The 13393-nt window shown below is 35.4% G+C and overlaps 1 protein-coding gene across 1 annotated transcript in view; it reads right to left on the bottom strand.

Annotated features, from left to right (window-relative positions):
* The window catches only part of LRRC27 (leucine rich repeat containing 27), a 26229-nt gene that overhangs the window by 10923 nt on the left and 1913 nt on the right, over positions 1-13393 (bottom strand). Inside the window, exons 2-6 of the mRNA XM_072424850.1 lie at positions 13162-13292; positions 10354-10412; positions 6354-6506; positions 5085-5154; positions 2120-2213 (exon numbers count right to left, since the gene is read on the bottom strand). Coding sequence (XP_072280951.1) covers positions 2120-2213; positions 5085-5154; positions 6354-6506; positions 10354-10412; positions 13162-13292 — 507 coding nt within the window. The remainder of the gene's footprint in view (positions 1-2119; positions 2214-5084; positions 5155-6353; positions 6507-10353; positions 10413-13161; positions 13293-13393) is intronic.

Genomic DNA, 13393 nt, shown 5'->3' with positions numbered 1-13393 from the left:
GTGCCATTCCTGATATGGTAAATGTGATTTCCTTACTAGGGCTTGACTCATTGTGCTGCAATAAAGCCTCGTCCTTGTAAATGTCCACATGATAAATGATATAAATCCAGTGAGTCATGGCCTTCAGCAATGTACCAAGACACAGAGTGATGATAAATGTAGATTTACAGCATTTACATCCGCCCTTCAAGGCCATGTAAAATCATATTTTTAGCTTAGCATGTGCAATATATTTGCTTAAAAAAAGCGCACTGTATGGTTCCATTAGTAAATGTTATTAACAAAATAACAAGTCGGTTTGATGTTTGAATGCTTTGTTTGTTTCTTTGTTTTGCCTTAAAACATATTTTCAAACTTCTCATTTATCTCTAGCTTCCAGCTTTTTGAGATTATGTTTGATCATATAACTAGTTCATTTCAAGCAGTATATTTTGATTAAAAAATTAATATACCAGTTCATGTTTTTGTATAATGGGAAATGAGCCAGGGCTAGCATACTAAGGGACACCGCACCAAACAGAACCCCTTTGGTACACTAAAGTCTTTTAAACGACCAACATCATCCAAAAGAAGTATTCTAAATTTTGCAAAATACTCCCAGTTAGTGCTTAGGTGTAATCTTACAAAATTATGGCTACTCGGGATTCCCCAGGATCATGTTAAAGACAAGGTAGATTGTAAGCTCTTCGGTACAGGGTCCTCTCCTCCCGTGTCACTGTCTGTATTCGTTTGTCATTTGCAACCCCTATTTATTGTACAGCACTGCATAATATGTTGGCGCTATATTAATCCTGTTTAATAATATTAATAACAATAATAAAAGGTAACCATTATAATAATATTAACATTTTTAATGAGTAAACTGCAATTAATAATGCAAGTCCAAATATATATTAAGTCTCTTGCATGTTACTGCAAGGTCCACTTAGAGGTGGTCATAAACACTTTATAATTAGGTGAACAATTGCTTTACAGCAGTGTTTCTCGACCTTTCAAACATGGGGCAACCCTTAATATACCTTTCAGGTCTTCAGGGAACCCTTCTATAATTACTATTTCCACAGCTCACAGTATATAAGCATGGTGGTCAGAAGGCCTCTTACATTGCTGGCCAGTGGTAGGAATGCCAAAAAGATCATGGGGGGGTCACTTAAACTGACCTCAGAAGCTCAGATTGGTCATTGGAACTTTGGTTGAGAAACACTGCTTTGGAGTTATCAATGTAGATTGCATACTATGCAGTGCATGCATGATTTTATTGAACTGTTTAGGCAGGTTCTTCCAACAAGTGGTTGGAAACTCATACAATCAGACTGCAATAAGAGAGTCTATTTTTTTGGACAACTTTAGTGACACTTACCTCAAATCAAACTAGCTGCCAACATTTTTACCTTTAAGCCCAGAACCCGAGATCTTCACTGCCCAGGCCCCATCCAGGGTCACACAGCCTTGGTAGAAAAAATTCTGGCTGGGGCCCTACTCACAGCAGCCTCAGTTATGCACATTATTACAGACCCAGGCATTGAAAAGAATGTTAGTAGCTAGATGTGACAGATTTTTTTTTTGCAAAGGCTGCAAAATATGAAGAAGGGCGAGACAGCCCGGGTCTCATAAAATCCCTAACTAAATCTTCAGAGCTAAAGATATTAGAGTTTAGATAGGTAGTGGGTGTTAAATAGTGCTTTTATTTTAAAATAGGACTTTACTAAATATTGTTCGTTTATGTATGCAGAACACCCATAGGGGCAACCTAGTTTATCACAAAAATATAGATCTTAAAAGTCCTAGTTAGAAAACTATTGATAAAAGAAAAATCAAGAAGTGCTCACATTAGATTATATTTTGAAACAAAGCCTCTAAAGTTCCCATCGACAGGCCTCTCAGTTTTACACTTTTCCCCCAAGTTTCTTCTGGTAATAAACCACATAGTTACTGTATATTTTAGATGTTGTAATAGACTGCACAGCAATGCAAAGAATTTAGGTTCTTAACACATTAGTACAAAGAAATCTCTTCTTATGTCAATGCTGTGATCTTCGACCTCTAGAAGTCCTGCATGTGATACCATGGTGCCCTCTGCTGGATGCACAGAAGTTTGTAATCAAAACCTCTTTCTTACCTCTTGTTGGACCTCAATTCTCTTTCTGTTCTTTGCTTTTTGATGTTGCATGATTTGTGTCTGTTTTTGCCAATCGTTAAGAATTTCTCGGTTCCTTTGAGGAATTACAAAAAAAAGTGTATTAACAATTTGCAGAAACTTTGCACTTCAACTTGACATGTGAACCACAACTTATTAGCTTTTCATTCCTGATAACACTGGAGAACAAGTTTGAACAATTTTTTTGTTGACTTAAATTTTTTAAATTTACACTAAAATAGGTATGCTGATTCTGATAGTGCAGTTAGTTTTCTTCTATGATGTCAGGTTTTTTCTCCACCACTTATATTAATGCGATTACTGCAGCGTGGATTTGTAAAGGCTATTCATTTACACGCAAGACAGTGTGGTCAGAGGTTGTGCGCTGCTCTACGTAGTGAATAAGCAAAAATTACTTATCTACTTTCACACGTATTTCTTTTCTTTCAGATTATGTCTGGCTCTGCTGCTTCTCGTTGTAAGTGCCTAAACAACCCTGATTCATTTTGTTCTATCTGTGACAGTTTCACCATTTCCAGTGAAAGGATGAACATCAGCACATTTATAGAGCAAGCCTATTTGGCACATTTCAAAGTTAAACTTGGTGATAAGTCTTGGGCCCCTCATAAGGTGTGCAAAAGTGTGTCGAGGGTTTACGGATTTAGAACACGTGATAAGATGCCATTTGGTATATCTATGGTTTGGCGAGAGCCAGGAGATCATTTCAGTGACTGTTACTTTTGTATAGTGAAAACTGCAGGATATAACAAGAAAAATAAATGTAACAGAGTATCCTAGTCTACCATCGGCTATTCGCTCAGTGGCTCATTCAGATGGAATCCCAGTGCCAGTTATCGTTACACTACCCTCTCTTGAAGAACATGATTATGGTGATGAAGTGACAACAATGATGAAGAGTTTGAAATTGAAGAGGACTCTTCGTAAGGGATTTGATCAGCATGAGTTGAGTGATTTGGCACATGATTTGTGACTATCGAAGAAGGCTTCAGAACTCCTAGCATCAAGACTGCGTGAGAAAAACTTACTTGTAAAAGGAACAAAGGTATTGTACTTTTGAACCGGAGAAATTTAATTTCTGCAGTACTTTAGAACTGACAGTGGCTTTGTGTATTTCCATACCATACCTGGGAATTCCAATCTTTAACTCAACTAAATGGCGACTATTCATCAATAGCTCAAAGCAGAACGAAAGCCCTGGAAATAGGAGAGAAGCCATGACAGCACAGGACTCACTGGGATCAGTTTTTGGAAGGTTTAAGGGCTTTTCACATATAAAGGAAAGTGTTTTTTTTTTAATGAAAGTTCTGCTTTAATGATCCCAAAAAAACTGCTTTTCATCACTGTTTATTAGGTTCACCAACAACTATTTGTCAATAAAGAAATTCTTTGAAACATTGCATATTCTTTTCTTTCCATACCATACAAATATTAAATTGTGCTATTGCTGTGCAATCGAGTGTGCTGGTGATTATACTGTAAATTAAATTACATTCTTCAAAACAAATACTTTCTTTTTATACATGTCAGCTGCTACTAAATGAGCAACGAAAGGAAATGTTATCTATGAACTACTGCATATTTACAGTTAAAAGATATAAGAACACTTGTCAGGGCTGCATTTTTAGGACCAGCTTACTGTATTGGAAATGCAGCTTTAAAAGGAAGTGAGTGTTAAATAGAAAATAAATACATTTAATGCCAAAGACTATAAAAAAAATTGATTCAGAACTCATATTCAGAAGTTGTCCAGGTGAAGGCAACTAATAAAGTCCTGTAACACAGCTAGAAGTAAACATAAGACTTCATTAATTGTAGCTATAATTGTAATCTTCTTTCTCATATTCTGGAATGAAAAGCCAATTTATGTCATGATCCAAAAATGAACAGTAGGCTTCTTAGTATGGTTAATTTATTTTTCTTTACCAATTAGCATAAGCTAGCATATTCATTAAAGATAATTTTAGTCTGTGCTGTTAATTTTCAAATCATTTTTCATATTGCTAGCAAACAGATTTTACAGGATTCCCACTAGGAGCTGAATGTTTAATGCAGTCAGCACTAAAAAGTTAACCTCCAAATGCATACAGGGAAAAATGCTCACCTATTGAATGCTTTAGGTTTCCACCCAATCATAGCTGCAGTGCATTGATTTACCCCATTGTTGTCTGTATCTGGTGCTCTGAGAACCTTTTTTGACAATCTGTTGCAAAGTGGTTTTCCTAACATATTTATTGCAGGTTCTTTACTGATTCCAACAAACAGTACTAAGTTGATTTGCTACATCCATTCAGCCTCAGGACTATACTTTGCAACAATCCCGAGTCTGAGCTCTGCAGGCTGTTCCTTTGACCTCATTGCTTGGTTTTTGCTCTGATATGCATTGTCAGCTATGAGGCCTTCTATAGAGAGTTGTGTGTCTTTCCAAATCATGTTTAATCAATTTTTAATACATCCTAGGTGGTCTCCTCCAAACAAGATACAGAAACATCTCGGCAGCGATCAAGAGAAATGGGAGGCACCTGAGCTAAATTTTAACAAGTGTTGTTGCAAAAGATCTGAATACTTATGTAAATTGTAACACACATTTTAGCATTTTCTTTTTAATAAAATTACAAAATTGTAAAAATTGTTTTCACTTATTATGGGGTACTGAGAATTGGTTAATGAGAAAAAAAATTGAACAATCAAAGCACCAGGCTGCAACATAATACCACTGAAACAAGAAAAGGTGTCTGAATACTTTCTGAAGCCGCTGTATATTCATATATTTTTCACTAAAGAATTTAAATAATGGACAAGGACAGGGCTGATTGCTATAATATGAACCTGTTAGTTTGCTCTGGGAGAAACAAACAAATTCCTTGGAAATTAAATTTTTTATGCTTGAGATAAGAACCTTACAGTAGACTATAATATTTATAGTCACAATATTTCACCATGAAAAATCTTAATAACAATTAGCTCTTTAAGATTGAGTTTCTCCACAGGAGGAAGTTCTTTAAAAGAAAAAAGCAAAAGTCAATGTGTTTTTTTTAGTATTATATGTATGTGCACATAGACTGGGATACAGACTTTATACTGGTACCTACAAATTCTGAACACAAAGTTAAAATTTTCATGAAGACGGGGAAAAAAAAACAAAAAAAAAAAAACAGAAGCTCTGACTGAAAATGACTTTTTCCTGGTTGTATTTTCGCATGCTGTGTGTTTTTGGTACACCTATAGATGCCAATCACTACAGCTTCTATCTTATAACCAGTTGATACCTTATGGGCAAAAGTGTGCAGCTTGCAGTTCCCCCATGGAGTTCTCCCTTTCTTTTTCATCCTAAAAAGCTTTGTAAATGGATGAAAGACACTATGAAAAGATTTATTAAAGCTCTCCAAGGCTGGATCGTATATATTTTTATGGAGGAACTAAGGAGATTCAGCAAACCCGGAATGGATTTCCTAAAAATCTTTTGCTATTAGTTGGCAAATGTTTTCAATCCTGGACCAAAGCCATCAGATTCTCCCATGATAGTCTATCTTCTCCAATATTAGAGAGCTTTAATAAATCAGCCTCTATGTGACAGGTCATGAAACTAAGCTATCCTGGCTTTTATTTTTCTATCGACCTGCTGCTGCCTGTCCCTAGTTATATGCCAGAAATTTTACAACAGCCCCAAAGAGGGATCATGGGGAAAAAGGCTAAAGGTTTTGCTCCAGTAGTAAAAATTTGACTCAACGACTGCATTTTGTAGATAAACATTTATTTGTAAACTATTTTGTTATATGGTGGTGTCAATAATTTAATGACAAATCTAAAAAGGTATTGTCTTTAATTGTGGTGGAAAACAATGAAGTCATTGAGCTGCTTGTGATATTTGGCAAGGTTGACTGGATCCCAATATTGAAGTACAGATCCTTGACAGTAAGTGCTACTGAAGCTGAATGGAAACAGTCTGTATAGTAACAAGAACTAAATTGAGCAACTGCTATAAAATTCAGAAGATTTATCCTAGCCATAAACAATATTTTAGTACGAGTTGACAACATATCCTTTTAATGACTATGGACGTTGCGTATACCTGAAAAGTCATGTATAGAGATAACAGAGGCTGATTCAGACAGCTAGAACAATGTCAAAACAAAAATATCCCATTTGTGTGGCTTTAATTTTCCACAACATAATAATAGTTACAGATATTGTATACCTGGTTCACCAAATTCGGAACACACAGGATCTGTCTCTCTGCAGTTTCTGAGAAAAGATAAAATAGATTCAAGTCCTTTACAAACAACATCTTCTGGAGGGAATTCAAGTGGGCAATGCCGGAGATTTAAAGCCTTTAGTGTAGTCAAATCACCTGTGCAGAAATGGGAAAAAAAGGTTATTAAAAGTTTCATCCTGCATTACCACCACATTACAGATAGACAAGTAAGAATGAATATCTATGTTTACCAATGAGAAATATGAAACAAAAGAGAGTCCTGAAGTTACACTGATTTGCTTGTGAAACGACCTTTTCACGTACAGGTCATTCTGTCTGACACAATTCTGTTTTTGTCACTAGCGCAGTAGATTTGGTGATCTTTAGTAATTGCCAAATCTTACCCATTTTTACATTAGAAACTGGAAGTCAGCCATAAAAATAATTAGGTATAATTTCACAAATATTACAATTTGTCAAATTCAAGTGGATCATTCCAATGGACAGTCTTTGACAGGGCAGCAGGTACTTTTTCTTCCAGTTCCAAGTACTGATCTCACACATACACCTTTTTTTTTTACATTTTTACCCAGGCCCGCGTATCCCTGTATTCATCAAAACATCATTAATGTTTTTTCATTTTTTGTATTTTAAAGACTTTATTGAAAACTATCAAGAGGTAATTACAGTAGATTTGTTGTAAACCAAAACACATATATACAGATAAAACAAAACAAATATTCCGCACTTTTACAAAAAAAAAAACTTCTTGCATACAGTAACAACAAATACAAATGTCTTTTTCATTTTTAAATGTAAGTACCTGAATGTGAGCTGGTGTTAGCTTGTTGTAGTCAATGTACAGCCAAGATTACACTTGGAGACAAAGAAGCGGCACAAGATGTCCGGTGTACTGAAATGCTTATGTGTTATCAGGAACCCATAGTAATAGGACAGAGGGAGAAGGAAGATGAGCTCATGACTTTTCTTAGGTCACCTTTTTTGCATTCTGGTCACAGGTAAGGGAGAAGCCTGCCCTTTAAGTATTCCTAAACTGTAGCAGTGAAACCCCAGGTCTACCGCTTCCAAGATAGAGCTGCACATATCTCAAAATCTGGTTGGATTTTAAATTCTTTTACAACTAAACTAGCTTTCATATATGCATTGCATCCAGGTATTGACCTATAGTTCAGCTATAAGGCTAAAACATCCTAATATACTCTATAACAGATACCTACATGGACACTTGGCTTTCTTGCACATTCAGTTGTAACCACTGTACTTTTTTTCTAGAATCCAGAACAAGAAAATTTGGATGTAGGAGCGCATATAAAATTTGTGTTTATGCCACATAGAAACTAGAAGGATAGAAATGGTAACTCTGGTAGTGGTGATATAGCAATAAAATGTTGTCCTTGCTTATTATATTAAAAAAGCGAATAAAATTTAAGCTGTTTTAGTTGCCACCGCCTTCTTTACGCTGTCACAAATAAGACTAAGAGAGACTAAGAAAAGGCCAAAAGAATACAACTGATCCCACACAACATATACATGAAAACAAAGGTTAACTAAAACTGGATAATTCTGTAACTAAACAAACATTTTTTCTGCAGTACAAGAAAAAAAAAAAGTTAAAAACATTTCATTCTAAGTAGTTAATTCACACTATTTGAGATGCATTAAAACCCCAAAGAAAACAATATTACTTTGTCACAGTATGAAATACATTTGTGGATCTGTGTATTTAAGCAAAGTTCTGCAGGGTGAAATAGAATTCCACAGTGCATTAGCAAACAGTCATGCTCAGCAGCACAGAAAATGGTTGCAATTAATCTTAACTGCTACAAGGTACAGCAAAGAGGAAAAAAATGCAGCCATCAAAAGTCACGTCTCAACAGATAGATTTGCCAAAGCTCTAATAAAGGTTTTAGTGAAATTTCTGATTACTTTGGCAGTATCAAGACAAAAAAATGGTTATTTTAAAATCTAGTGGTTGAAATCTTCCTTCCTACAATGAATATTTTAAAGAATTCTGCTAAAACTTCTCAGTGAGTGTTAAAAGAAATATTATTGTTGCACGCTTTGAGCCAATCACATAACAATTGTCAATTCTCAATCATCTCCACTAAGGCACACAATCTGATGCCACTATGTGAGTTATATGAGTTATGTGTATATTATGTATATACTGACTTTCAGCCTACACATAACCTAAACTGATTGCAGTCTTCCCTATGACTTGAGACTTTTGAAATGTTTTTTCTTTCTTTCGAAAACAAGTTTTTTAGGTTTAAAATATGAGGCGTGATGGTCTCAATGCCGAACAACATTTAGTCACAAAAGTTAACCTCTGCTCCGCATCCTGCGAGTCCCGCTTCGGAGAGGCCTAATAGAAGGACTGGCTCTGTCTTGGGGAAAGGAGAACTTCCTCCATATTGTCACAGCCTGCACCCAGCAGTGTTGGTTTGGAGGGGGCAAAATACCACCAGATCTCCTGTACATTACTTTTGGCTTGAGACAAATTCTATCACCTCCATCTGGACAAACTGGAAGTTTGGGTGATTGGAAGCCCAGTGGGTGAATTCCATGGAAGTGGCATGGGCTTCTCAAGAAGACATGCCAATCTTACCATGATCAAAGCACACCTCAGGAAAGCTTTTAATTACTGGTAAACTCTTAACCAAGATTTTCAATTTAGGTCTCACATGGGGCTCACCAATTTCTTCTGCTATCACATACAAAAGGGAAAGCAGAGGGACTTTCCAAACACACAAATGATATGTTACAAATGTTGCATTTTTGGAAAACATTTGTGTAATTTTTCATCCTTGATAAAAAAATAAAGTTTAGCTTGTAAAACAAATTGGCATAAACTTGTATGTTACCTACAATATCATAATGCAGAACTGCAAAGTCTGATTTAATTGGCGGTCAGCACCTACACTTGTACCATTGTATTGCGGCTCACCAACAGGCATTGTACATATGTTCATATGCAGCTTGGGTGTGCTGCAAGCTACTCTAGATATGCTTTTGGGAGACTATGTAATTGAATGCCCAGGTACCATGCTGCACAAGACATAAGTAAACATGCATTGCAATAATCTGCCTGATTTATTAAAGCTCTCCAAGGCTGGAGAGGATACATTTTCATCAATGAAGCTAGGTGATCCAGCAAACCTTGAATAGATTTTTCCTAATGTCATTTGCTGTTTGTTAGCAAATGTTTTCAATACTGGACCAGATCTATCCCAAGGTTTGCTGGATCACCCAGCTTTACTGATGAAAGTGTTTCCTCTCCTGCCTTTAATGAGTGGTAAAATACATGCATCATTGCATGGAATAGGTAGTAAACCAGTGTTAATGCAGGTTTGAATTTGGCTAGTTTTATTGGGATTTCAAAAGGAGTACAATACAGAAAAGATAAAAGGGAGAAACGCATTAGAGCAAATGCGTTTAAAGGTATTGAGGAGAAGGAAACAAACAGAGCAAACACATAAATCATAATACACAACAGTAGAACTGAATGACAGAAAATCAAGGCTAAAGTAACTATAATAATAACTGAAAATAACTTCTAGTTGCTCAGATTAAGAAACATTAAAGACGAGACGCCCTTCTCAACAGATGAATAGCGCATACAACATAAGAGAGTAAATAGAATGCGAAACGGATAGAAGCATGGTAATGACCCCAAGAGGACAAGGAGTACCAATAACCATGCCATATGAAGCTACATTCGGAAAATACCACGTAGAGTATTGGAACATATCTATAATCTTAGTGTGTTCTGGAACACTGAATTTTCACCTATTTTGAATATAATCATCTGTTTAACGTAATCCTAATAGGTAATGTGTATTGCTGTTGGGATAACCTAAATCTAAAGATTTTTTGTTTACATCTGAGTTTTCTTTACACAGGGATAAAAGATCATCCATCTCTGGTCCATAAATAATGTATATAGATATCTAAAAAACATGCACTAATACAAAAGACTTACCAAGCTGTACAGGAAGAGCTTGTATTGGGTTTGCCTCTAAAAGAAGGTACTTCAGTTGCCTATGGAAGACAATATAAACTATTTATGCAGCAAACAGAAGGGGTGTTAGGAAGATCAAAGCTGTCTGGGTACAATACAATTTGGCAATTACCAATAAAATTAATATTTATGAAGTCAGAATTCACATACGATTCTAAATATTTGCTTTGGATTTTATTAGTTTCTTTATCAGAGGAATTGCTCTTGGGATGGAGATTAGAGAGACTTGTGTGATGGGGCCCCATTACAAATAACATACTAATATTTCACAGTGAAAAATGTGTTTGGCATGCATATGAGAAAACCGTAAAAAAACGTAGAAAAAAGGGCTTCAGGCTTTTATTCAGGTATAGCTGCACTGCATAAGTTCACTCACTGCCCCTGATTTATTAAAGCTCTCCAAGGCTGGAAAGCATACATTTTCTTCACTGAAGCTGGGTGATCCAGCAAATCTGGAATGGATCTGGTCCAGGATTCAAAACATTTGATAGCAAACAGCAAATACCTGAAGAAGTTTATTCCAGGTTTGCTGGATCAGCCAGCTTCGTTCAGTCTATTGCTCTTTTGGCAGTAATTTGGCAAGGTTGGAAGTTCTTAGATTTTTTTTTTATTAGGTTTTATTTTTATAATGCTATCATCTTTTGTGGAGTATAAAATAAACAATAGTGGGTATCATAAATACACAGTAAAATATATATATATATATATATATATATATATATATATCTATCCAGCACACATATAAAAAAAAAATACGAACAGCAATACATGTTGATTTGATCAAGACACATTAGCGGAAGGACCCTGCCATTCCAAAGGTAGGGTAAGGCTTGGGAGAACTCTTGGATAGGTGATTGAGAAGAGGTGACCAAGGTAGGTGAGTTTCATGCTTAATGATTTCATGAGTAAAGATTGCAAGCTGGGAAAATTTGTGGAAACAAGCGAAGATATGTATATAGAGAACAGGTTTGGAGAACTTTATATGGGAATTAAATTGGATTGCCTGTGTGTTTGGTAGCCAGTTCAGAAATTGGCAAAGATAGATAAGGTAAGCAGCAGAGTTTAGTAGTGATTCCAGCATATTAGTAAAGTGCAGTGCAGGATGTTGCAGCAGACAAGACAAGATATGATGAGAACATAAACAAGCATTTTACCTTGCAGTCTGTTGGTATACTGCAGTGAACGATGTTCCAGTAGTAAAGATAGGATATAATGAACACGACGAGAATGATGAACATGAACAAGCATTATAAAAGCCTTATGTGTGAGGAAGGGTTGAATTTGAGAATTATTTTAAGACAGAAATAACAGGAAGTAGTTAATGAGCGAATTTGAAGCTTGAATAAAAGCTCATTAAAGAATACCCCCAGACAGCAAGCTTTAGCAATAATGGGGTGTTATCTACATTTATAGTGACTACCGGCAAGGGTGAATAGAGCGAAGATAGGATAACAAGTTCTGTAATAATCATGTAATTTAGTTGGGAGTTGGAGACAGCAAGAGAACACCCAGACAAGAAAGAGGAAATTCAAGAATAATCCAAGCTCTTATTCCCTGGTGATGAGAGAGTCTGTAGCACAGAATGACCAACTCATAAGGAGGAAGCAGGGAGGGTAGTAAATGAGGACATACTCTACCTGGGATCCTGGAAATCCAGAACAATAGCTCCATACAGGCTGGACATGCATGGAGAACAGCAATGTATTCTGCACTGATATATGTGTATAGGTATCTGCTATCTATTGTTTTTTTTTTCCATTCCATTAATTATTTTGTATTTGTTTCAGTAGTAGAAAGGCCTTTTTAAATTATGCATCACACAAAGGTAAATAATTCACAGGTGCTTGTACCCTAAAATGTTTTTTATTTCAGTTGATTTTCAGCTGAAATAATTCTCAAAATGTGATCATTGTTGCATATATTTTCCTGTGTTTTTTTTTCTGGAATGCACATAAAATATATTTATATTGTGTTTAATAAATGTCATTCAGCTTCACCAAGTAAAAAGCATGCGAGATAAATGTCATCATACCTGATCCACTAATAAACTTTTTTTGAGCTGATCTTTTGTTGGACCTATTGCTAGATCGCAGGCTGTATTGGGCATTTCAGCCATTTCAAAAAAGGTTTATTCAAATTCACTTAAGAAAAAATGTATGCTCACAATACATAATAATTATAATAAATAAAGAATACACTCAAACATTTCAGAGAGAAGTGAAAAAGAAAAGAGGATTTTTTCTTGCTACATGATTGGATGATTAAAGTGTACACAGCTTTTTATTTACCAATTTTAGTCAAGTAACAGAGTGTCAAAGTTAACAATGTCTAATATTGCAGTAAATAAACCCAGGTGAGTCTACTTCACATTTATTCTTATTTCATTTTTTTATTTACTGATATAGCATGTACAATAAATACAATTTTCACTGTTGTTTAATAACAAGGTAAGCCCAAGAAAAAATGGTATCCAAAAACTTTAGGCGTAACTCTTGTTCCTTGCAACAAAAGCATAGACAGCTGCGAATAAGATCTAAAATAATATTTGCAGGCTTCAATCATAAATATATTGTAAAATACTGTTCAGTGAAATTTGTGTTTATGCACAACTCAAACTATAGTCTTTTATTCTGCACAGAGTCAGTGTCAGTTCCAGCAGTCTTGCACGAAAAAATAAATGTTCACATTATCAGCACTTGGTTACCATTTTTGACACTGAAACATACATTTGCTTGAAACATGCATACTTGTTTTGTTATAAAAATGTACCTTTGCTTCCCAATTGTACTAGGCAGACTTGTAATTTTATTGTAGCGGAGATCCAACCAGACAAGGTTTGGCAGATATACAAAGAGACTTTCAGGAAGAGAGCAAAGGACATTTCCTTCAAGGTGCAGATTCTGAAGATAAAATTAAAGATGATATATTAAAATGGATCAGATCATTTATAGAATATTCACATTTAACCTAATACATGACTTACAATATATATAATTTAAAT

This window comes from Pyxicephalus adspersus, chromosome 10, assembly GCF_032062135.1.
Source record: "Pyxicephalus adspersus chromosome 10, UCB_Pads_2.0, whole genome shotgun sequence".
Taxonomy (NCBI): domain Eukaryota; kingdom Metazoa; phylum Chordata; class Amphibia; order Anura; family Pyxicephalidae; genus Pyxicephalus; species Pyxicephalus adspersus.
This window is presented reverse-complemented; position numbering and strand designations above follow the sequence as displayed.